Source organism: Toxotes jaculatrix, chromosome 12, assembly GCF_017976425.1.
Source record: "Toxotes jaculatrix isolate fToxJac2 chromosome 12, fToxJac2.pri, whole genome shotgun sequence".
NCBI lineage: Eukaryota > Metazoa > Chordata > Actinopteri > Toxotidae > Toxotes > Toxotes jaculatrix.
In genome coordinates this window covers 18,529,345-18,555,549 of record NC_054405.1, presented here as the reverse complement: position 1 = coordinate 18,555,549, position 26,205 = coordinate 18,529,345, and the positions used below count along the sequence as shown (strand labels likewise).

Below are 26,205 nucleotides of genomic sequence, written 5' to 3'. Positions count from 1 at the left end.
CTGTTGTCACACTCTTCCAGTATTATAAGCTTTGTCCAACTGCCTCACATAGTTTCCATTTTAGCACTGACAGAGGCAATCAGATTGTTGACCCCCATAAAGTTGGACTTTGTAATGTAATATTTGTAATATTTGCAGTAAGATGCTGTTCAGTAGATATGAACACACATTAAAACAGAAATATGCCATTGGTCACTATGTTGCTGTGTTACAATGGCTAAATGCTGAAGCACAGATCCCTCACTCTGCCCACTTTCATCGGGTTTGGCATTGCCTTAGGCCATGAGAGTGATTTGTGCGTACATGAACAAACGTGTAGATGCAATTTGAGAGCAAGACCATTTGGTGGATAGTTTATCCAAACTGGTGTACAGCACCATGGCACACCAAGGGAGAAAAGTACTATTGCCGTTGCTGCAGCAGGCAGGGCTGTCTTTGTATTAGAGCAGCTTTAGCACTTGTGATGGGCTCCTGGCCAGGCACACTGCTTCTGACTGCTAATGTACTGGTCAGCTGGTAATTAGTTTTAGACCAGAAATTTGTACTCCTTGAATGCCAGGAAACTCCTTCCTTGCCTTCCTTTATTTTTCTCTGTTCTTTCTTTCCCTGTTCCCTAATTCCTCACCTGCAAAATTCAAGGTCAGTGGCCTGCTGCTCTTTCAGGTGTACTGGGCTGATTTGGGTAGGTAGATTTTGGCCAGTGACCAGGTCAAGACCTGCAGCACCTGAAGGCGAGTAAGCCAGGACAGGATATTGTCTCTGTGAGCTACCTGGGTAACTGTTGGTTACAGATCCCTCTTCACTGTTTGTGTAGCTTACATATACTGCAGACTTATACAGTGCTGTTATATGAGGCTACTGTCGCTTCAGGTCTGTAGTGGAGACAAATGCTGAACACTTCTCTAACTCAAGCATTTTGTTCAACTGCTGATTGTCTGAAAACCGTGACAGGTCATTATCCATGTATTAGTTGGAAAACTAAAAAAAAAAAACTAAAAAAAAAAGCATGCAGTGATTGTTAGTGCTTTTTCTATTCTTTGAATTGCATATCTGAAACATTACTATGTGACACAGCTGATTTTCAGATTAGATCAGCATGTGCAGGATTACAGTGTTTGTTAGAGACATGTTCTGAGTCAGTGCATATGTTGAGCAAATCTTTGCTTACTGCTTTCATCAAAAGCTGATTTCTTAACACACCTCTTTATTTTTAGAATAAGCAAACAATGAATTATCATCATAGGAACGGTCAGTGAAAAAGTGGGGAAGCTGTTGTTGAGCAACAGTTGAAGACAACAGTTGCATCAGCTGCTGGCTTGGCAAAGAGGTGTGCAGGGCAGTATTTCTGGGCAGTTTTGGTCAGCCCAAGAGCATCGGTATTGTAACTGTACTTATGAGCATAAATGTTTGTTCATTTACTACTACTTGTATCTGTTGCTCAGAGGAAATGCCAAACTATTATTGTCTCAGAAACCACATTGTCGCTCTCATAGTGCCTCAACGAGTTGATTTGATTTTCACTCTTTAGTTTGTACAACAAATGATTTAACTATCCGCCTGCCCATTTGTCTGTGCTTGACTTGAGACTTCCATGATGAAAAGATGATTATGCTAAGGCTGACAAGTTTACTTTGAAGGAAGAAGCTTCATTCGTTTCAGGTAGGCTTCCTGTCCGTATTCAGGATGTGCACATGCAAATTATTTTGCATTCATGCACATCTATAAACAGACACTAAGCCATTAAGCTGTAGAGGCCTGAGGTTTCAGTCATTACCTCTGGTCCTTGTGACAGTGGTGTTAAATGAGAGAAATGTTTTTTTAGACTAATGAGAGGCCCAAGCTGCACTGGCAAGCACATAACTCTGCTGCTCATACAGCCTCATTGTGCCCTTCTCACACCCTTGACAGACGCTCTGAAACAGCAAGAAAGAGAGCCTGTGTGTATGTGTGTGCATGTGCACATGCCATGTGTGCATGAGTCCTAATTAGTCCCTGGCCTATGTCTTCTGCACATGTGTCTTAACAAAGGCAGAAGACAAAGCAGAGTCTATGCGGAAGTGTCATATTGTATTTAGCCTAGCTCGTTGCATGCAATAAGGGAGTCAGTTCAGTCTAATCCCCAGGCGCAAATACTGCTGGAGCTCCTGCCCCCGTCACTCCTGTTACACCCCAAATGTACACATACACACACAGCCAGCCAGCAATGGGTAGTAGGTTGTTTTTGACAGTTGGGGGTATTTAATGTCATAGCAGGCCTTTGAAATATTTAGACCAGGAAGAAACATAATCACAAGCATCAAAAGCTCAACCTGCTTCCCTTTCCTGCCCTCTTTTCTTCTCTCTCTCTCTCTTTTTTTACTTTGCCTTACCTCACTTCTCGCTTTCCCACTCTCCATCATCTCCTTTCTTTCATCTGCCACTTTCCCTTTCCCTTCTTTGCTTTGGGCTTCCTCTCTCTCCCTTCTGTCTCAGCGATGTGATTAGAAGCACAAAAATAAGGGAAAACTGAGGGAAGACTGCAGCTTTCCCACCAATGAATATGTTGAATGATGGATGTTGAAATAATTTTACACCTCTTAAAAAGCTCTTACTGCATCCATATATTCTTATGTCCTTTACCCTGTTCCTTTCGCCACTCTTCCACCCTCCCTGAACCTCCATTTTTCATTAACAGGCAGGTGACATGGAAGATTAATGTTGGCGTTAGTCACCCTCAACATGCTGTATTTAATCATGCTTTGCTTGGCTACGTGTCATCAAAGTCTGTTAGAGGTTGCCCTCTCTGTTTTATGGTGCCTAATTAAAACCTTTTTAAAGTTGAGAAGCTGCATTACTTAACTTGCAAGTAACCTGATAAGCTTTATCATTTCAACCCTTTTTCACTTTACAGTCAAACAAATGTAGCTTTAAAAGATTTCATATTGTGAGTTTTTATGTAGGGTTGTGCAGATGCCCAATACCATCATCTGTCATTGACATGTGACAGCTGTTGGTGGTTACTATGGGCACATGAAACAAGCAACAAGCTCGGGTACAGTTGTGGCTAGGGTATAGCCCTGTCATTAACACTGGCTCAACGCTGGTATTCTCCCAGAGCTCAGGTAGCATTGGTTAAGTTGGTTGAATACATCTACCATATGCAGACTCTAACTGAAGCAGTTATCTCAGTAGAAAGTACTTTTCCAGCACATTCTGCCTTCAAAATCCCAAATGACCACAACACTATTTAGTCAGGTCTGTCAGAAGACCGTTTAAGATGCCTCCTTGGGCTTCAGGACATTTCCAGAATTTTTTGATATTTTTTGGCCAACAACTAATGGAGAAAATGATCAACAGATTAATAAAAATATACTTTGATGCAGTCTTAAAAAGAGCCTATAGGTCATGGTAATTGAATCTAATAAGCCCAGTTCAGAGTTTGATGCCTCCCACAAGGCTAACACAGGCTTATTCCATCCATCCTGATTTATTTTTACGTGTGTACAGTCTCTGATCCACTGAGCACATGCAGCTTTTTTTTAAAGTGGTGATTTAAAGTGGTGAATTTATGATGCATTTATACTTGCATAATTCTGGTACATTAAAATGAGTTCAGTACGCATTTTTTGATTCAGGGTCAAACATTCAGAAATGGCGACGGGGCTTGGTAGTGGCGCTTTGCCATGCTGCATAATGCAAATCAATCCATCATTCAGACATTTTTATTGACAGTCACAGAAAAAGTGGTGTCCCGCCTTTTAGATCCTTCTAGCTTGAACTAGACTGCATGACGCTTATTGTTTTTTTTCTCTGTTTATCTGGGCACAGCGGGCTACATTTCACTGCTGCCTGCAAATATAGTACATCATGCCATGTCTTCTATGTCTATACCTATGGCCTTGGGCTAATGTGGGCAAGCTTTCATAGATACACATAGACTTGGACTACCCTGTAAGTTCTGTGTGTCTTGCTAGCTGCTAATCTGTTTGTGTGTTTGTGTCTCTGGAAGTGACTAGTGACCATGACTGCGTATGTATGTGTGTGTGTATCTGTGCACGCCCTGCAATCTGTCAGGGATGAGTACTTTGCTGGTCAGCTGGCCAGTTGTTGAGAGAGAAGGATGCACGAATCTGATGATTAATCACTGTCTGCATCTCTCCAGGCTAATGCTTAGCAACTGCAGAGCACCAGCCAGGCCTAAAGTCCACCGCACTCAGTCCATCTCAGACACAAAATGAATTCTTATTCTCCTGAAACAACATAATAGGATTACCCTGTGATACTACATCAAACAAAATACAACTGTACCAAGCAGGTGGTACATTAACTGGTACAAGAAACTCTAGAAATGCAGCAGATATTAGAAATGCTGCAACTTGCAGATTCTTATCTGTATGTATTTACTTTGGACTATGTGCTTGTTCTAGGATACACTCACTAGTGATGTATACTTGCCACAGTAACTAGTCCTTCACTTGTTTCTGTTTCCCCTGTCTTTGAATGTTTGGTTTATTTGACCTGAAGCACAAAGGCCTAAGTCCACATAAGATACTGAGGCGGATATGAGAAAATAGTAGGTCTGCAGTCTGGTCTATATCCCTGTGTTGATATTTGTTTTGAGGGAGAGTGTTCATTGGGTGTGTTCTCCTACCATGTCATCACTGTTTTAGTATGTTCCTTTAGTCAGTGTGGGAAATCTACTCCAGCCCAAGTGCTGGTAAAATTTTGGCTACAGCTGGGAAGTTTGGCTATCTCACAAATAAGTGTGCCAGACATCCAACCACACTCTTTGGCAGATGAGATAGTAAAAGTAGCTATTGAATTTTGGGAGCCGCTGTAGACACCAGACAGTAGACGAAAAAAGTGAGTTGCCTGCTGGCTAGACCCTTGATCATATGGTTCACTGACACAGGCATGTTTTGCTGAACCCTTTAGCATTTGACCCCTGTGGCGCTCATGGAGAAATGTAGTATGCTATGAGCTTTTTTTCCCCCATGTGGTTTTGCTTTTAGACTGATCTCCTCAGACACTGGCCTACAGTTTGCTGCGAGGGTGTGACCTGACCTGGTTGATGGATAAATATTAGAGGTTAGGCCTAGATATATTTGTTGGAAAGACAAAGCAGAACATGGAGTGACTGACTATACAGATTATGTACAGGTTGCTTACAGGTTCACAGACACATTGGGTGATTATTGTTGTGGAAAGCCTATCCAACATCAGTCGGGCCAACAGCAGAGCTGATCACGCTGTGTTGGTGTTAGGAAGTATTTCAGACTTTTCAGGAGAGGTGAATTTAACATAAACCTGCACATTTTATTTTGTATTTCTTTGTGTCAGGATTTAGATTTTCGTCTTCTCAGAGCTTACTTTAATTAACGTTCTTTTGTACTCTGTCATGCTTTACTCCTCTTGTTTAATGTTAATGTGTTGTTTTTAATCTGGGAGCATCAGCTCACAGTCATCACTTTTCACTTTCTGTTTGCTTGACGCAGATGTGATTTCAAGTATGCTGCACAATACACAAATGGCCTCTCTCTGTTTCAGTCAGATCTGCACGTAAACTGTTGCTACACCTGATTGGATGAACGCACCACTTGCTTTTCTCACCCTGGCCTTTGCTTTTAAAACACATGGAGGCTGTCCACATTTCTTCTAAATCGTGCACCACATTAAGTTTCTGAATGAAGTTAGGTGATGCCATTGCAGACTGATGATATCTGTATCAGCTTTTGTCCACAAGGTTTGCAAATGTTAAAGAGGCAGGGAGTCGTGCCGTGATCTAAGAATTATTCTCCGTTCCCTGATTGGTTTGTGGAGCATCTTTTCAGACTAAATCCTTTCTAAGTGGATGTTTTAAAGACTTAAATCTTATAGCAAAAACCGAGCTCATTAAATGTATACTGGCTCTGATATTTTCAAGCATGTATCTTCATAGTCCAGCAGAGTCTCTTACTTCTGATCCCTGTGCTAAGTGTTAATAAGTTGGTGTTAACTGCTCTTGTGTGTTTTTAAATATTACTATGTATACTGTACATCACTGTTTATTTAAAAGGCTATTGATGGTTTAGATGGTTTTCTTAGAGGGTATAAATAATGGTTTCTATAATTAATATGATTTAAGAATATCATGTTTCTTTCACAGCTGTACTTTAACATGATTGTGATAAAAGGTATGATGCAGAGAGAAGGAAAAAAGTTATTTCAGTTGTGACCAGACGGTTAAGAAAAAAATAATCACGAACTTGTCACCAGAAGAGTCATCTGCTCTGTGTGATGTGAGATCTCTGACACATGAATGAGGAATAGAAAACGTCTTTAAAGGTATTTCTGCTTTTAAAATGGCATGTATTGGAGAATGACTGGAAAAAAAAAAACAGGGAAGAGACAGAGGAAGGGATGAGACAGTCAAACATGTGAAGTTGTGGCGACATAACACAATTTCCAGTGTAAACAAATTTCATATTTTGGTCTTTAGCAGTACTGTCTGCCTAAATTGTGGTTATTTTGAACAGAAGGAAAACAGAAAAGGTTATCAGTTTGTCAACAAGTTGTTGTCAGGCTGCATTTTTTTTTTCTTTTAGTTGAGGTGGAGTCAAGACAGAAGCCTTATCAGGATGGCACTTGGAGTATGTGCATGTGTGTTTGTGTAAGGGCACATGTTTTCAGTGTTTGCGCATATTTTGTGTATACACATTGGTTGGGTGTGTGTGTGTTTACATGTGTTTGTGTGTGCATACAAACATTTCCAGTATGTTTAGTATGCCAAGGATGCCCTTGTTGTAGGTGACAAAGCTGTTGCTTGAGAATTGGCTCAGCTCCTGCTCGGTTCTACTGCTCATTTTACTGTTGACTTCTATTATACTGCCTCATTGAACGATTGAGTTTATTGCGTAGTTAGTTAATTTTTCAAGTAACGCCAGCACTCAAACACACAATAACCATGTGAAAAGGGGGGATTGTGCTAGATTAAAAAAAAAAAAAAAAATGAATCTCTGAGGGCTTCTTTTCAAACAATATGATAAAGAGAAATTCAGTACTGACAACAAAAATTTGATTTACTCAACAAAGGAACAAAAATAATTGTATTTCTTATTAAAGTAATAAAGTTTAATTCAAATGGTTAACGCACCTGTTTCACAGAGGTGTCTGAGGTATTGTTTGAGCTCCTGTTTGGTGACATGGCAGAGTTGGCCAGAGGCCTAGACAATTAAAAGAGTACAAAAAGCACTCTGTCCCAAAAGCGAAATCTTTTTATACGGTTGATCCAACTTCCTTTTATCTTAGTTTTTACCTTACAGAATACATTACGAATTCACTTGAGATTCCGGTGATGCTTATGTGAAACTAGGGCTCACTCCTAATGTATTTTGTTTGTCAGTCTCACTATTTAGGCCAATGCCTAAAGTGTCAGAATCTTAAATTAAGCATAGCATGCATTTAAATCCTCACAGTACCTTGGCCATTCATTAATCAAAGAAAAGCAGGAAGAAATGTTCATTGGAACAAATCAAATAATCCGTTGTGTCTTTTGTATTTTTCTCTCTCATTATTAATAGCTCAAATTGGTCATGAATGATAGAGGTTGATAAATCTGATTGCCTCAGTTGCCCCTATGGAGCATCTTGGTGGCCAAATATAAAGACTGTTGGCTGCCCGAAATTGAAACAAAAAACAAAAAAACATACCGTTTAAACTGTTTCTCTTCTTTTTCTTCTCTCTTTAGGAACGCACCAGGTCATTTGACAGCTTCAACATGAATACACTGGAGAGCTCCCTGATCGACATCATGAGGGCTGAGCAGGACACCCTGAAAGGTGAAAATGTTAGCTGTCAATCGAGAACATGAAGGGCTAAGTAGCAATAGCACACGTGCTGTTGGCAGCAGACACCTAGTGCATAGAATCTAACATTCTAACATGGCACAAGATGTGCCATGGACAAAACAAAATATTGATTTCAATCACTGAAGATCCATACACAATATCTATTTTTGGACAGGTATGAGCTTGGACCCCCCCTAGTGTATTTTCCCCCATCAAGCTGTCCTTCTCTATGTTTCATACATAATTATCAATGATATGCTTTACTTTCAAAATAGAAATTGAATATTGCAGTGTTATATATATTAGAATAAAATTAAGTGTAAATTGACAAATACTCTTACAGAAAAACAAATGTAAAAATGAGTGTATCATGATTGTATCTCATTGGCCAAGCATCTGGTAGGAGTGTCACACTTGAATTAGAGCTGGTAACTGCTCACACATTCACACTTATTCACAATATAACACCCAGTTCTTGAAGGAGAAGCTTCACTTCCTCCACAGACCATACATTTAGACATTTTGTCTTCTTTTGGTGTTGTGATCAATAATAATAGGAAGGGTCAGACTGTGCATGGTCAGTCACTTACACAATTCATTGTGTAAGTGTGCCTGAGCATGGAACAATAAGTATGACCTCTTTTTCTCCTGAATTTTGAAAAGGCGACGCAGAAAGAATATCGGGCTGACAGACGCTAAGACTCTGTATTTAAGAGGGGATTTGTGCAAGAGATGGAAAGACACACTCATCTGAACTGAAGTTCTTGGTCATCACTAGTTTCTAATGATCACAGCTGCAGAACCTCCCATTTTGAAGGATGATAACAGTTTTCCCAGCACAATGACTCAGTTGTTTCTGTTCAAGAAGTACACAACTGTGATAGACATAAAAGCATGTTGCTATTATCTGCAGTGTTTATCTGTTGACATTGGACCACCAGTTCTTATAAACCGATGTAGCCTGTAAGTGCAACTTTGCACCTTTCAGAAGATATTATTTAGTTTCATTTGTGTGTATTTGATGAATACTGTTGTGCGTTTTTGCACAAATGTACAGTATGTATTCTTTACATTACAAAGCAAAGGCTGATACTTGTAATTAGCTGAAAAGAGATTCATCCATTTGAAACTGAATTATAACTGACATTGGTTGTTGATTAATAGAGACTGGCCAATGTCCATTATTGGATGAATGGTGTTAAGCAACACTGGTCAATGGAAACCCAGAAATGGGTTATTGAATGCAGCAGGTAGCCAGTGTTGTTTATTATTTTAGAGGGTGCAGCTATAAATAGATAGTGCTGAACTAACATTAAGTTCTGTGGCCAAAATCAGCTATTGGTCCAGGGGGAGTAGCTTGAAGGATCTCTTCTGGTAATTATAAGTTTAAGGGGTTTGGGTGGGGTGCTGGAGCTTGATTGGCTATAGACTAGGATGTGGGTGTGGATGTAGGGTTTTGAAATTGGTATGGCATTAGTTTTAGTCGAGCAGAAGTAATGTTGCACCTATAGTAATGCTGCACCTTCCTATAGACTTAGATATCAGCCATATTTCTTTTTAGTAGTTTCTCAACTGGTTCACAAAACTTTCTTTTGTGAGGTTGTCACAATCTATCATTGGGCTGAGCACCAGAAACTGATTAATTTGTGTCTTTGTGTCAACTCAAACCTCAGTGTAAAAGACCTCAAACTGGCAGTGATGAGATATTGTTTTCCCTTTTATAGTCTGAATTTATGTCAAATGACAAATAAAATGGAAGAGCTTTCTATTTTGAACGTTAGTTTGCAGAAAATGATAATCAAAAAAGCACACAGCACGTACATGAATCCTTGTCTCCAAATCTCAATCACAACTTTACCTGTTTAATCATATTCTTGTACATATTGCTATAGCCTGTGTTCTACAGAAAAGACATAGCCATGTAAAACACAAACCAGTTTCACAACCAGAATAACACGATGAGTGAAAAGTCAGTGCTCCAGACACTTCACTATCCTGTTTATTTCAGCCTCACACCCACTGGCTTCAGCCACGTCCAGCTGTGATCCAATGTGATCTGCTGTCAAGCCTTTGTAAATCTTCCCTCAGTATTAAAGGATGGAAGCAAGACAGTAAAGCTACCTCACTAGCCAGGTTTTGGTATCGTAGCTCAAACCATGCTGCCACTAATTCTTGCGACTGGTAATATCTAAGACCTTGGTACCAGAAGACAAAACAAGTCAAAATTGAAAACCATAAGCTTCTTCTTTATTAGAAATCAAACCATGTAGGGTTTTGAAATTGTTATGACATTGCCTGTAGTTGAGCAGAAGTAATGCTGCCCTAAACTTCCCTCAATAGTGAAACGTTAGCTCTCTGTCCATTTGTGTTACAGCTCTGCTCATCTTTGTTGAGGCAGTGTTTATCTGTAAATTATTATATTTTCTTATTTATCATACTTATCTTCCCTATCACTCCCCTCATTTTACCTGCTGTTTCACCATCTTTCCTCAGCCATCCTCTTCTTCTGTGCTGTTCTTGTACAGTACCTCATTATTTATTGTCTACATGATGTATCATGCCATATCCCATCCCATATTCCTTTTCTTTTTTTTGTCTTGCAGCCCTTTGCCTTTTACAAAATATTATGCTATTTATTCCTTCTTTTCATAATTATAGTCCAGACTTAGCAGCATAGTGTAGTATTGACTTAAGTGACTTCTTCCCTTTTCGCCCCACAGCAAAGTAACAAGAAAAACATAATTACAGCACATTTTCTTTGAGTGCTGACTCTTCTCCAGGCCAACTGACTCTCGTTCCCTCCTGCTCTCTGTCACACACATACATACATGCGCACACAAATGCAATGAGCACAGACAGGATGAATCCACAAGCACATTCGGATACACAGAAGCGGAGCACAAATTTCTCATTCCAGCGGAACATATTGAACGAAGTGAGAGCGACGAAGCAAGGGAACAGGCGAGACAAAATGTCTACAGTAGAAGTGGCTTTGAATCGCTTCCAGCATTGTCCTGACTGACAGAAAGGATCCCTCTGTTCAGCTACCACACACACACACACCACTGTGCGGTGTGTGCTTGTGCATGCATGTGCTTTAACTGTTACTATACTGTACATATATGCAGCCAGCAGGCAGCAGCATGCAAATAAGGTTCACAGAGCGGGCACACACAACCCTGCAGACGCACAGGGATGTGGTGTGCTTACGTGCCTGAACACTTGCTCCTCAGGGACTACTAAAGGCTCTTAAAATCCAATATGATATGTTCTGCTCAAATGGACTTTGATTTTGGGTGGTGCACCTATCAGCATACTGTATATTATTAAGCTAAATTACAGAGCGAGATAAACTGGTAAATTCTGCAGTGCAGTCTGGAGGAATTGAGCTTAACTGTGTAATTTGGTTTTAGTTGGTGTCTCTGATCTTATTTTGACTTAACGGAACATTTCACTGATGAGAATGAATTGACAGAGTTGTATTTTAATACAAATCTGTTGCATAGTATAGTAGCTGTTGAAGCCACGGGTGGTCCGCCCTCGTTTCTGTGGTCTGTGAGTCCCAGTTCTGTTTTATGCACCGCATCTACTGAGTACGGTGGGGCTCAATAGGCGAGGTGTGGGGGAGGGGCCAGGAGATTTCCATGTGACCGAGGCATCGGAATGCACCAATCACAGGGCGGTCCGTACCCATACAACAATGGTTGTACTATTTCAGCTCTTTCATCTCATTATCCCTCTGCAGCAAGCGGGCCTTGCATAACTTTGAAGCTTATTTGGCATCATAACATGTATTTGTGTGGGTGCGGGTGTGTGTTTGTGTGTGTGTGTGCGTGCTAGCGAGACGGGCCTGGCAAATGGCTCAATGTAAAATGTATGATATGAGGCTCAGAGAAGGGGGTTAGAGAGGCACAGAGGGAAATAGAGGTCGATGAGAGGGAGAGAGATTGTTGGTGTCCCACAGATGTAATGAGATTGATGTGGAAACAACACTGTGTGCTCATAACTGTCACAGCCAAAGCCTATTCTGCATTAACACTTTCACTAAACGTTGAATACATTCTTCTGTTTAAGCCAGCTATTTAAACTAAAACCGTGCCCTTCTGTTAGAGGAGTATGCTTACATTGTGTGCAGAATTGTTCAAATACTCAATTTCTAAAAAGACTGACTGATATCAAAACTTACTTTAAAACTTCCTAATGTTCCTCCATATATCACATTTAGTCATATATAGGCCCCATCATATTAAATATTTCTGCTCTGTGTCTCCCTGTGCAGGTCGTCTTGGGTTCCCCCATCCAAGCGGGGACAACCCTCTGCCCCTCAATGGTACGTATGGTAACCTACTCACAGATTTTAGCGGTCTGCTAACATTACAAATTAGAGATTAATGATCCGAAGTCCTTTAAAACACAATTTGATGAAATGCAAATGAAGTTGTCCTTAACTCTAAATTAAAATTGCTCATTAATCTGAAAATATGCACCAATCTGACAGGCCAAACAAAAAGTAAAAAAAAACAAGGTAATTTTTAGCTCCTGAACTAAAAACAGGCCCCCTCAGGAAATCGGTGTCTCACCAGCCAAGTGGATATATATACATGGTATGATTCACCCAGCTGTAGTAACTAATTTAAAATAAGCTCTATGAAGGTGACACTGAGTACAGTAGGTGGAGATAGTTGGAGTGATGCTAAATAACCTTGACTTTTGTGTCTGGGGACTTTGGAGCCCTGTCTGCCCTTTCATGCCAGGGATTGAGTTCAACCAGAAAAGTGTGCATTTCTCCTCTGTGCTCATCTGCTTTGTAAATGTCAACATAAAATAAAATTGCCATTTACACACTCACCTGCTTAAAAGTAGCGGTAACCAACGAGCATCTTCAGTGATGACCTTTCACCTAGTTTTGAAACTTCTGTTGGCTCCTTCCCTTTCATTTGACGGTTGATATTGCTTTGTCCCTTAAACAAATACAAGGATGAAGAGTGAAATGAAATAGGATGAGTGGATGGGGAGAGGATGTAGTGATTTGTGATGCCAGGAAATAAGCGGTGGGTTTTTTGGGGGGGGAGGGGGGCGTGGACTGAGGGATAGAACTAGGGGAAAAAATGGCCTCAGGATGTGTACAAAAACCTTCTTGTCCTGTAAATGATGTCTCTTATTCTGGTTTTAAGGTTTCATGTTTGAGGTTTTTAGATTTTAGGTCTTTTTAAAGATTTTTAAAGATTTTTCAAAGGTCTCCTGCTGGATTCAAATCAGGGATGTTACGCCTATGTGGTGTGCGTCATAGATCACTGGGCTGCTCTGTGATGTCCTTCATTAGAAAGTTTTTGAGAGGCTTTTTTCCCTTTGTTTTCTTCCTTGAATACAAGTCATGTTCCAATAAATAAAATAATGCCTTTTAAATTGTATATAACTAACTTGGCCTCTGAAATGGTTGACAAAAAACAAACAAACTGGCAGATCCCTTTGACATGCTGCAGTTTCCACAGCAGCAGTTAAATATTCAGCTACCTCTACCTTGCCCTTGCACACCCTCTTTCCCTTTATCACGGTGTAATTGTGTTGTTGTAACTTTTGCCTTCTGGTCTGGGGCCAGGATGTAAAACAGGAGAGGCCAGTAGTTTCTTCACAAGATTGCTGGGTCACATGGTGAGATCACATGGTCAGGAGCTGTCATCAAGCCCTGAAACAGATGGTGCCAGCGGATAGGCAGTGGATAGAGGTTGCACACCACTCCTCTCTCTCTCTCCCTCTCTCTCTCTTTTTGTCTCATAAGCATACCCAGATTGCATTTCCCATTCTCTTGATCTCTCTCGCTCACTCTCATTTTCTCTCACCCCCACACAGCTTTTTATCAGCTTGTTTCTCCATCTCTTCCAATCTATTTTCTCACACACACATGCACATCTTTTTATAGCACTCTCCGCTCTCTTTCAATCTGCTTTCCTGTCTCTCTCTTATTCTCTCTCTCTCTTTCTAGCTCTCTTTGACCTTCCCCCCCTAGAGTTAATGTCCATCTGGGTTGAAAAGTCCACAGAGGGAGCCGAGGATTATTGCTTGTGTGTTCTGGCCACTTCTTCATCCTCTCCATGTTCTTACCGTTTTAGCTGTGTCGATGCTTCAGCCACTCCAGTGTCCGCATTTTAATTCACGTCACTTCAGCTCTGTGAAAAGAAAAAGTATTATATATAGTATATTAAATAGATTAGAGCAAAAAGAGTATCTTCCTTGGTACACTTAGACATAGACATGTTTAAAGGCAGAAAAAAGAACTGCATGTCTGCATGACTTAAACAAAAAAAAAAAAAAAAAAAAAAAAAGAAAACGGCTTTGATTATTCCTGGTTGGAAAAATCACACCCTAGCTGTTTGTAAGACCCTCTTGTAAAGGACAAGTCATCGTTCCCACCCTCCTGCCAGTAAATGTGTTCTGTTCCTGAGATTATTTCACTTTTTTAACAGAATTTATTTTTTTTATATGAATCATCTGGCAGCATCCATTTAACACAGCTGTACACTGATTTCATTTGTGCTCTTAGACTGAACACTATCTAGATTTAGTAGATGCTGTGGTGCTTTCAAAAAGTGAGCAGCTAACACGATTGTTTCCACTGAAATGCTGCCTGATTACAAGGCGAACACACAGCAGCTACCTGGAAAAGTTCATCATCATCGACTCAGGCAACAGAGGCGGATAGCCGTGCACGTACATGAGAGTGGCAGCCTCCTCTCTCTCCTTGGTGCCACTGCTGCTGCCTTCCTTGGCCACACAGGGCTGCTATTGTGTTTACACTGCAAACAATGGAGGCTGCAACGGTAACCACTGGCTGTCATAGATGCATTGTGTTCAGGTTTCTGGAGAGCTGAACTTTTGCCCTAAACACAGGGAATCATATATTGTGTCATGGCCGGCCGTATCCAGAAAACACATAATGGCAACTGCTGTGTTTTTACTCCTGGCAGTTTCATTAGGCTTATTTTTGAAGGAAGTTTCCCTCACACCATCGTTAGCCACACTGGAGCTTCGACCAAACAACAGCGTCTTAACAAAACCACTGCCACAGGGAAAGCTTGGATTATAGTAACTGAATTTGTCCTGATGTCATGTAGAGTACAGTGTCTTTACGACCGTACACTGTCCCTGATTACCTGTGGTGTGCCTCAAGGTTCAGGACTTCATTTCTTCTTTCCCTGCTCCTTTCCTTTAATCTGATAATTAGAAGGCAGGACATCTCCGTCCGCTGTTCTGCGTGATGGTACACAGTTACACTCTTTGGTAAAGCTGAGTGAACTGGATAAGTCGCTCAGCTGTTTGGACAGTGTTATGCACACTGCCTCGTTATCTGTGTGATTGACAAAGCTGCTATGCTTGGCCCTGAGCATGTTTCTGTGCAGGCCTTACTTTTTTGCCTTTCCTCTGCAGGAGCCAACAAATGTGACCTTGCCTCTCAAATTCAGCACATTAAGCCTTGTCTTGAGGAATCTGGGAATTTGACTAAAGCCTCAGTTGTTATCAGCATATATGGAGCTGCTCTAGTCAGACTTGATTTGTAAAGTAGCGCTGCAAAAATGAGGAAAAATGCAAAATTTATGTGTTTCAGAGAAAATTATAAATGTTTTCATTTCATTTGCCTCGGCTGCGGAAATGCATTTTTTATCTGCAGCTACATCAAAGCTTCTTAACACTGAAGGAATATTTCTGTAGAGGAACTGCAGCATTTAGATATTGTCATTAGCAACATAGTAACAGGAATAAGCAAAAGCTTTCGCAATTATCCGGGACATACATGTTTCTATACTACTGTCGATCACTTATTTTCAGAAGGATTGTGAATATAAAATTACAAAAGCTTCTTTTCTGTCATTTGTTCTCTCCTTGAGAAGCCTGCTTGCTGAATGTTTGGAAATGACTTTGCTGGAGTAGGGAGCCTCATGACTATTTCTCATTTACTGGGTAGAGTTAAGGTTACTGTGCTATTTCTGTCAAGGTTACCAGGGTTCAGAATGGCCTGCTTGGGGAACTCGGGTCAACAAAGTCAAGTTTGTCTCTGACTTGCTTTTTGTAATGTTCTTATCCCAATGTCTGTTTACTTACATTTATATAGCTATAGTTATTACTATCATATTTATTATTTTATTGTTGCTGTTTTAAAGAGCTTTATGTTACACTGACCTGTCCCTTGTCTTTTTAGCATCATCATAGCCAGGTAACAAGGGTCACCATCCTTTTTTTTTTTTTTTTGAAACGCAGTGAGATAAAATTACTGAAACTGTACTTTAACTTTATACCATATTGTCGGTAAAGCAATATGTTGACAGTTCCATGGGCTGATTATGATTCACAGCTGATTAATAAACTAGAGGGCAGGCAGGCAATGGAACATCCCTCCATTGTCATGAACCACGTGGCACTTTTATTTGTATAGTGTATTGTGCATCTTTAATCATCCTCTCCTTTGATTTGTCCTTATTCCACATGCAGCCAGGAATTATAGCAGGAGACGAGGTAACATATCATCATGGATATATTATGTCACTTTTTCAGCATAAATTCAGCTCTGCGTGTCTTGATATTTTGACTGATTTTGTCATGTTAAACTGTGCTGTTATTATTTTATTGGTCATGGGGCATTGGTTTGTTGTTCATATGATCATATACTTTTGAACGGCCTTGTGCTTTTTACCTGTACACTGAAGTTAAATGTTTGTCTGCATGATCGTCTAAGTGTCGAGCCTTGTTTCAAGCTTGTGAAGTGACCTTATGCGTTTTTCATCTCATTATGCTTGAATCTGCTTGCATTTTCTCATTTCTACACATACACATTTTTGCAAACTTTTTAAATCAGACAACAGAGGGTAATATGTGATTTACACACACTGCAACAGAAGCACTGACACATTATCGGACAGTCATACACACTCGCCCACATCGCATACTGTAAGTTGAGGCTAACTCTCTTGCATAAATCTTTATAAAGCAGCTCAGAGTGGGTTGTATGGGAGCAGGAATAGGTCAGGGAGGGCTTAACCTCTACAACACACACATGCAGAGTCCACTGTGAAACTATTTAGACTCACCCACTGAGAGGAGTACTGTGTTTGTTCAGTTCTCCATAGACAGTACAATTGCTGGCTGTATGTGAGTCATGACATCATTAAGAATCAAGAAATTTAGTCAGAATAGCACATAATATGACATTCTGTACTCTTCATGCTTGTTTTTTTGTTCAATCAAATTTCTTTGGATATGACTCTAAAATGTACTTTAAAACTGTGATTTCTCCATGCTACATAACTGGAATTAAGTCATAACTTTCATGATTTTATCTATATTTGTTTCTCCGGTGTTACTCTGCACTCCTGCTTGTGTGTTTTTTTTTTTGTCAGACAGTAATGTTTTCATAATAGTTGTAATGCTTTTGAACACATTTGCAGAAGTTGAAGAGAAATATTAACATTTTCTTCTCACCAGATGTCATTAAAGCCACATAGATATCAGGGAAATAAATGCTGCTTTAATGCAAATTATGTGGTAAATGATGCCAGCTCAAGAATAGTCTCAAAGAAACACTTCCTTTTCCCCTTCCACCCATCACCAGCCGAGTGCCAAAAAGTGTTATAAAATTAATGTGCTAATGCCATTACTTCCCCAGTGTTACCATGACAACACTGACCCCACCATTTACTCCTAGTTCTCTCCTCAGGAAATAAAACCTCTCCTGCTCACCTATTCTCCTTCTCTCTCTCTCTCAGGCCACTCCTCTCTCTTCCCCATGGAGGATGGTTTCCCTGATGACGAGCGTGGCGATCAGGGTCTTGCAGGCCTGGGATCTCCACACTGCTTTCCACACCAGAACGGAGAGCGTGTCGAACGCTACTCACGCAAGGTCTTTGTCGGAGGACTGCCCCCTGATATAGATGAAGGTACAGCAGTTAAATTACAATCAAAAGGACTCGATTTTTAGTCATCATTGGTAATAACTTAGACAATGGACATTCGAGAGATAGCTAAGCTATATGACATCATCTTAAAATTACACCTGAAACATCTTACTGTACATTGAGTGCAATGTAATCAGTTTTCTTTTAAAAACCTGTGGGCTGCCAATGAGTATAGATCCTGTCTGCTTTATTTCAGATGAGATCACAGCTAGTTTCCGGCGTTTCGGACACCTGTTTGTGGACTGGCCTCACAAAGCTGAGAGCAAATCCTATTTTCCTCCCAAAGGTGTGTGAAATTGTCTTCAGAGCCTCTTCATAGTGTGCTGCACTGCACTACCATTATCAATATGCATGCATCTGTGCAGTCTGGTTTTGTCTACAGGCTGTTATCTGAAGCATTTGTTAACTATGTCTGGACTGTTTGTCTGTTTGTAAAAGCTTATGGTCTCCTGCTGTGAATGCAGAATGTCGTGATCAGACATTCAGTCACAGTAATCAGGGCACTAAATTCCAACATGATTCTTTGTCAGTTCTTTGTGTCCCCAGCAGCATGAATAACCCTGCTGTATTTTGTGTAGGCTATGCCTTCCTGCTGTTCCAGGATGAGAGCTCAGTGCAGGCTTTGATCGATGCCTGCATCGAGGAGGACGGCAAGCTGTACCTCTGTGTGTCCAGCCCCACCATCAAAGACAAGCCGGTCAGTGGAAAAACACACACACACACATAGACACACGTCTGTTTTCCCTGAACTCAGTGAAAATGTGGTTATGACTTTAGTGCTATTTACTCCGAGAGCTGAAACCTGTAGGTTTTTGTGTGTGACAGGTCCAGATCCGCCCGTGGAACCTGAATGACAGCGATTTTGTGATGGATGGATCTCAGCCTCTGGACCCGAGGAAAACTATCTTTGTGGGAGGTGTCCCTCGTCCGCTCCGTGCAGGTATCCTTCATTTTTCATGTTGGCCTTTTTTTTTTTTTTACATAAGACACTTTCTCCAACAGGTGAAACAACAGCAAATGTGTTTATAATGACAACACTTACATTTGAAGTATACACTGTACATACGGGCTGAATCCTGTGTGTTTGTTATTGTCTCATTTATCAAAGGCCTTTCCTCTGCATTTTATACTTTTGCATATGTTTATACTGTAATCCACAAAGGAGCAACACTAAATAGCCATCCTTCGCTTCTTCAGCTTCATTTCTTCCAAATCTTTGAATTGCAGTAGGCAAACATCTTAAAACACTGCACTGTGATCAGCTTGTGTTCTTAATAAACATTAGCTCTGGTAGAGGTCCTGACCTACACTGGTCCTAAGAGGAAGTACTCTGATCTGCACTGTGCTGTGTAGAATATTAAATTCCTTTTTATGTAGATACTACTATCATGTGTAGTGTGTGTTCATGTTTTCTGTTCTGCTGGTAGCTGTGCTTTAGACTTCTGTGCTATAGTTGTGTTAATGACAGAGGTCATAAGGCCGTGTGCTGCATTAAATGTTTTAATATCCTGTGTGATATTTGGGCCAAAATTTACATGCAAAAGTCTACACAACAGCCATTTCACTTTTTCTGTTTTTAACGAGTAAAGCTAAATGGTAAATTTCAGGGTAAACACCCCTCCCCAGTTGATCATTTGTTAACTGCTGCTAAGAAACAGCAAACACAATAAAGAAACACAATAAAGACTGTAAATAAATGTGTTGGGATTTATTGCAGCCATTTTAGCAGCTGTCCACAGGACAGTGCCCTCAAATGAGGGTAACAACCCTCATCAGCCCATTGTGTTTGTGTTCACTGGCTACATGGGTATTAGTTTATCTATTAGGCTTATGTGCACAGTTGTTAAATTTTGCCGGGATGTTTGTTATTGTGTTCATGTCTTTTTACCTCTGTGTGCCAAACTTGTTTTTGTAAATATTTTGCTCAGCTAGTCCTCTGTCTTTTTTTTGCCCCCCCCCTCGACCTCCCTGCAGTGGAGCTGGCCATGATCATGGATCGTCTGTACGGTGGAGTTTGCTACGCTGGCATCGACACAGACCCTGAGCTGAAGTACCCCAAGGGAGCAGGGCGGGTCGCCTTCTCTAATCAGCAGAGCTACATTGCTGCTATCAGTGCTCGCTTTGTACAGCTGCAGCATGGAGAAATCGATAAACGGGTGAGCAGAAAGAAAAGAGACCTCTATGTTTTTCATTCTCCCCTCTCGGTTCCCTTCTTTTTTACCATTTGTCTCCCCACACCTCACTTCCTGCTCTGTTTCTCTAAAATGACTTTGAGAATTTAACTTCTCTTCCATCTTATTTATTTTTATTGAGCCTTTCTTTTTCTACAGTGCAGGGAAGGTTAGATGTGCATCTATGCTTATTTATAGCACTGGTCTGTTAACAGTTACAGTGAGAAGTAAACTAACAGGAACAGTCAGTCGTTAGTGGCACAGAATAACAAAGAATCAGTTGAAAGATGCAGATGTTGGACAGTTATTGAGAATATTTCTAAAATCACAATCTTTTGGCTGTTTGCACAAACTACTACTGTTCTGTAGCAACCTGCTCAGGGTCTTTTTCACAGTAGACATATTGACTTGTCATAGTAGAGAGCGCAAAGTTGTAACTAATATTAATGATGGCTCTGTTCTGTTTAAGTGTCACAGTAAGAAATGACAGTACAATAGCGAGAACAATACCATGACCTTGGAACTGAAGCAGCTGAATGGAATTCATCCCCCTAATTTTGTTATTTATACCAGTGCGTTTTCGACTGTGACATGTCAAAATGTCATGTGTGAAAAATGTCTGTGCGCTCCACTACTCCTCAATCTCACCATTTTGCTGTATGTAATGACCTTATACACTTATATGACGTATATGCACTTGCGAGCTACGGCTAATAATGACTTTCCAACCACTGCTGTCAGCAGCCAAGGAGTTATAGTAATATCTGCACTTCTGTTGCACAGCTTACGGTGGGCCGTAATTGACACAAATATTATTTGCATTTGCACAATAGACGCGAGCGAACAAGATAACTTGGGCAGAAATCCAACAGAAATATCAAGAGTAGAGGTAAAAATCATAATATGAAACACTGGAATAAAAGTACGGTGCTCTCTCATTTACATAATTGGTGTGCAAATTTTGTAGACTGGGTGCCTTGGTGACATTCACTTGCTAATAGCAGAACCCTTCATCACTGAACAGTTGAAAAAGCAAGTAAAAGGTGTTTTGAAATTCAGTATGAGCTTGAAAGGGAGTTTGAAATCCACGGATTTCATCATTTGACCAACTATTATGAAGTCAGAAACAGTCTTACAAAATCTCCTCAGGTATGCTCTGGTTATTTTATAATTTATAACCTCTAAGGAACTGAATTGTTAAAAAAAACAATTCCAGTAGTCTTCTGTATTGTCATACACTTTTTACATACATTTTACATAAGAGCTCAACGACACAGAAACAGGAATTGCAAAGACAATAACATTGATGATTAAATGAGTCCCACCTCTGATTGCAGGTGGAAGTGAAGCCATACGTGCTGGATGACCAGCTGTGCGATGAGTGCCAGGGAACTCGCTGCGGTGGGAAGTTTGCACCCTTCTTCTGCGCCAATGTCACCTGTCTGCAGTACTACTGCGAGTACTGCTGGGCGGCCATCCACTCACGTGCCGGACGAGAGTTTCACAAACCCCTGGTGAAGGAGGGAGGCGACCGACCCCGTCACATCTCCTTCCGCTGGAACTGAGCAGATGACAGAGAGGGAGAGGGAGCAGGAGGGCAGGTAGTGCAGGAGTCGCAAATCATTGTACAAATAAATGCACTTTTCTGTTGCTGGTTCCTTTTTGCTCTAATTTCACCGAACCTTTTTCTCATTTTTTTTAAGTTAATATATATCTATATTTTGAAGATAGAAAAGAAAAACTGGAATTATATCCAAATATGTCCAGCAAAGAAAAAAGATGTGTAACATAATTTTATTTATGCGTTTGATTTTTGAAATATTTTTATTAGTTCTCAAAAAATACATATATAGGAAAGTTTGAGGTGTGATATGGTACTCTGCTATTCAATTGGCATATTTTTCTAACAATGCATTTGATTTTAATTTTGATACAAGAGGCCCCAAAACCAATAGTCTTCATTTGACATTTGATTGACTTCTTTTGTAGCAGAGCTGTTGCTTTTTGTTCTATATCGAGTCTCCAGAGCAAATGCTGTTGAAACAGTGTCTCATTGGCTATTTATTTCTGAGAGGTGTGATTAAGTTTTCTATTGATACAAGAGGCTCCAGAGCAAATGTGAATTGAAAAAGGTGTTGCTAAAGAAGAGTGCACTTATTTCCAATTTAAAAGAGTGCAGATACAATATATGAGACCCTTAGTTGTTAACCAAAGCTGAATCTTAATTAACTTTGAAGAACAGAGAAAGAAAGAATGAAAGAAAGAAAGAAAGAAAGAAAGAAACGGATTCTTTTTTTCCTCCCAGATCAAAATTTTTGAACCTCTCTTTTTATGATTTCCAAGACCATACAAACATTTTGATGTTACTTGAAAATCACAACAAAATTTTAGCAACACATATTTGGGTTTTGATCTCCATTGTGACATGCAAAAACTAATACCTCAAACTCAGCTGCTAATGTGCCGAATACAGGTTTAAAAAGAAAGAAAGAAACATTATCATCTGCTGCTGTTCTCCTTTCCTTAGAACTGTAATCAAAGGGAAGTGGTGCAACAGGCAGAGTGTGATGTGACTGGTACAGTTTTGTACTCACTTGCTTCATCACCTCCTTATTTTTGTAATCAAACCCAGGGTTGTGCTAGGGACAGAGCAGAGCATCGTACAGTATACAGTGTATTAGGGGAATGTATGGCGTATGGGAGGATACAGGAGAGACAGACAGGCTCACTGGTTAAAGAGATAAATCCAGCCCCACTCCCCCTCCTCATGTCTGCCGGTGGCTTCTGCTGCTAAGCTAGCAGCTAAGTGAGGGTAGGGCCTCATTCATGGATCAAAACCCACTTTCTGTGTCTGCACACAGTGGAGCTTGGATACAGATCTTTCAGGACTGAGGTTAAGATAACTCCTCAAGAGAAGGCTGGTCAGGTGGCCGGCTTTGTTGCAGTTTTTACGGGGCTACCGCCAAACGGGAGTTGCCTTTGTTCTTTGTTTTTTTTTTTTGCATTTGTGCAATTCTCCCAAGTCTTTAATGAAAAAAGTTCAACTTTGCATCCAACAGTCAGCTACATTTAATTAAAGAAGCAATTACAGTTTGTCTGATTTTCGAATCGTCAGCACACATTTGAGTCATGGAGGGATCTGCCCTTTCGGCGAACCCTCTATCTTTTCTCTTGCCAAGCTAATCCAACTCAGCATCCAGTGTTTTTGAAGCATAAATGAAGATAGTCTCTGCAGTTTGCTCTACTACTACACACATGTGACCCACATGCAGTTTGCTCTTGATAACTAGATTGCAGGTCCAGTCGGTTGTACCCAGTGGCTTTTGGGAACCAAAGATGGCTGTGCAGTAGTGGGTCATACTGTAGCTCATTTCTTGTCTAAGTTTTTTATTTTTTTTATCCTTATTTTGTTTTTCATTTCCTCAAGGACGTTTTTCATATATATTTTTTCAAAATATGTCACTTCTACCCAGTTTTACTTAACTGTCAAGCCCTGATGGACTCCAGCAAACCAAAGATTGGCCTTGAACATGATGTATTTATATATATGTATTTGACAGTGCAGTTAAAACCCATTAGAACACCAGTGGAAAAACAACAGGGCTTGCAGACACACGCGCACACACACAAGGCCTCACACTCTCCATAGCTCAAACTGGGGGTGCACGCTGGTAGGCGCCAGTTCTTTTTGTTTCAAATAGGTCTGCGTGTTTGGGAAAATTTAACATAAAGTGCACATCCACACAGCGAAAGTAAAACTAATCCTCACATTTGTTTGACGTTTTAGGTCACTCAGTGGCATCCTACTAGCCGAGCATTTAAATATGTCAGGGAGTTAGTACAGAAACTTGATTATTACACACTAGTGAGAATCCTCATATCGGCGTGGTGTCGTTGCACCAGTTTTGCACCCTGGACATTAGTTTTGTGGGTGTGGTAGGTGAGCATTTTAGAAGTTAAAACACTTTGTGAAGAATTTGCTGTTAAATGAGATGAAAAAAAAAAAGATTATTTTATACATGGCCTGCTGATTTTTGGTACAGTGTTTTCTAGCTAAATTATTTTGTCATGCACATATAAACATTTATTATGCACTACTTTTCTAAATATTTTTTCTTTTTCCAACAGTCATTTTAGGCACATTTTTCACAAATGGGGAAACTCCTTTTTGCAATACCTCAATTTTTCACATTGTGAAAGGTAGCTTTTGTACTTTTGTTACTGAGAGATCTGCATATATGGAAATGTTCATTTTAAGAAAAAAAGTTGAGTGATTTCAATATATATTATTTTCAATTATGCTTTTTATACATTTCAGTGCTGAGGAATCTTTACAACTAAGTGCGCACTTGTGTTGATGCGACTTCAGATCTGCAGAGGAGAGACCAAAGTGTATTGCTCTCTTGGTCTTAGATTTTCGTACACTAGATGTTTCCAGTCAATCTGGTCAATAACAGCATGGCGAGAAAAAAAAAACAAGTTGTAATTTGAAATTGATGTTAATGTCTCTAAACATGGCTATACTAGTTGGAAATGGTAACTTCTGTCTTGGTTTCCTCTCCATAGATGGAGTATAACTTATTATAAGGAGAATGCAAAATTTGGTTCACGCTTAACGCTGAATCTCGTATCACAAGAATGGATGTTTGGTGTTTAGATATTTTAATATTTGAAAAAAAAGTATATATATATTCTTGAACTTGCCAACTAGCACCTATTGTAATCCTTAGCATGCATGACAAAAAAAAAGAGAAAATGACAAGTACATGAATTAGCTATTAAAATTAATTGTTGTGGTGTGCACCAAATGTTTCTCAACTATTAAGTTGTTAAGGACACCCCAAACCCACTCTCACCTCACCTCACCCTCCCTCCAACTCCCCTCCACATGTGTTGATCTCCTCGCTTCCCCATTCGCAGACCTCTGCAGGATGCACATGACAGAGAGCTAAGACGAGAAACAAGACAGAATCTAACTTTAAATCGATTTGGCAGTGCATGACTTTAAGCATCCTTATAGAACACTGTTTAAAAGACTTGAGAACTCATCCCCGCTGTCTGTCGAGGTGATCTTATATAGACCTATCTGGAGGAAGGGGAGCTTAAAGACTTGAATGTGGTAAATGTTGCAAGTTAACTTCAAGTTGTTATGTGCAATACTTCTTTTGAACCTTTTTCCAGATAAAGACTCTTTGCAATGTAATTCTTTAATGCCATTTTTAATTGCAGACATTTAATTAAAGAAGATGTTAATATGTTTTTCACAGTCATTTTCTACTGTTATTGTAATCCTTTTCATGCTGGTGTTTGTAAAAAAGAAAAGAAATCAAACTATTTGTACTAATATAAATAATTGAAGTTATTTTTAAAACATTAAAGGTTTTGTGCTCATTTGCTTATTTTGTTTATTTTAAGCTACTGTGATTGATTGCATTGTAATTATTAGGTCAACAATGTATTTAGCTGTTTATTGGTATATTTTTAATTGGAATGTATAATTGATTTTTATAATTTTGATCAGATTTTTGTTATATTTTTGAGGTGAAGCTTTTAATATGTTAAAGTGTCTAGTTTTTACTAATTGCTATATTGTGCTCCACAATATATGGTTCACATTTTCTGAAGGAAAATAAATATTTAAATATTTGTCTGTTAATGATGTTACTTAATGGCAAGATTTCAATAGTTTTTAACTGTGTATGGGAAGGTTGTTGTATTTATTAATAGCATTTTTTTACTTAAGATATCACCTTAATTTTTATTGTCATTTCACTTTATAAGTTCCTATTTTTGTATTTTCCTTTCTAATTAAGTTATGTAATACGGATATGTCCATATTTCTAGGAGTTGGTCTGTAGAAGTGCTAGTGAAACGAAAAAGAAAAATCTAATGTTATTTAATTGTTTGCAGCCAACTATTTATAACAGTATGCATAATTTTTAAATATTTGTAATGTGAAATGTTGAATGAAATAAATCTTAACTGTGATGAAAATATGTGCTTGGTGTCCTTATTTATGTTAAGTCTTGGACATTTCATGTTGTTATGCATATTTTGTCACATCTTTCTGCGTTGTCACGTGGTGTAATATTACCATGTGCATGAGCCGTCAGTCTCAACATTTAGCTTTGGCTGTAAATCCGAAAGGCTCGTCACGTTTGTGGTTGCCGTCCTTTAATAATGTTGGGGAGTAAAATAAATATGTTTGGCTTAAAAAAAAACAGTTGTAGTGGAGCAGGTTAGATTAAAACCTCCAACAATCACTGTTTCTTTAAAAGCGGCCTT

The 26,205-nt window shown here is 39.6% G+C and overlaps 1 protein-coding gene across 1 annotated transcript in view; it reads left to right on the top strand.

The window, feature by feature from the left end:
- Positions 1 to 24,728, top strand: part of cpeb4b (cytoplasmic polyadenylation element binding protein 4b) — a 30,208-nt gene extending 5,480 nt beyond the window's left edge. Inside the window, exons 3-10 of the mRNA XM_041051118.1 lie at positions 7,706 to 7,796; positions 12,085 to 12,135; positions 17,561 to 17,731; positions 17,946 to 18,035; positions 18,328 to 18,446; positions 18,575 to 18,689; positions 19,724 to 19,905; positions 21,258 to 24,728. Of these exons, the coding sequence (XP_040907052.1) occupies positions 7,706 to 7,796; positions 12,085 to 12,135; positions 17,561 to 17,731; positions 17,946 to 18,035; positions 18,328 to 18,446; positions 18,575 to 18,689; positions 19,724 to 19,905; positions 21,258 to 21,485 (1,047 nt within the window). The 3' untranslated portion in view covers positions 21,486 to 24,728. The remainder of the gene's footprint in view (positions 1 to 7,705; positions 7,797 to 12,084; positions 12,136 to 17,560; positions 17,732 to 17,945; positions 18,036 to 18,327; positions 18,447 to 18,574; positions 18,690 to 19,723; positions 19,906 to 21,257) is intronic.
- Positions 24,729 to 26,205: the final 1,477 nt, after the last annotated feature.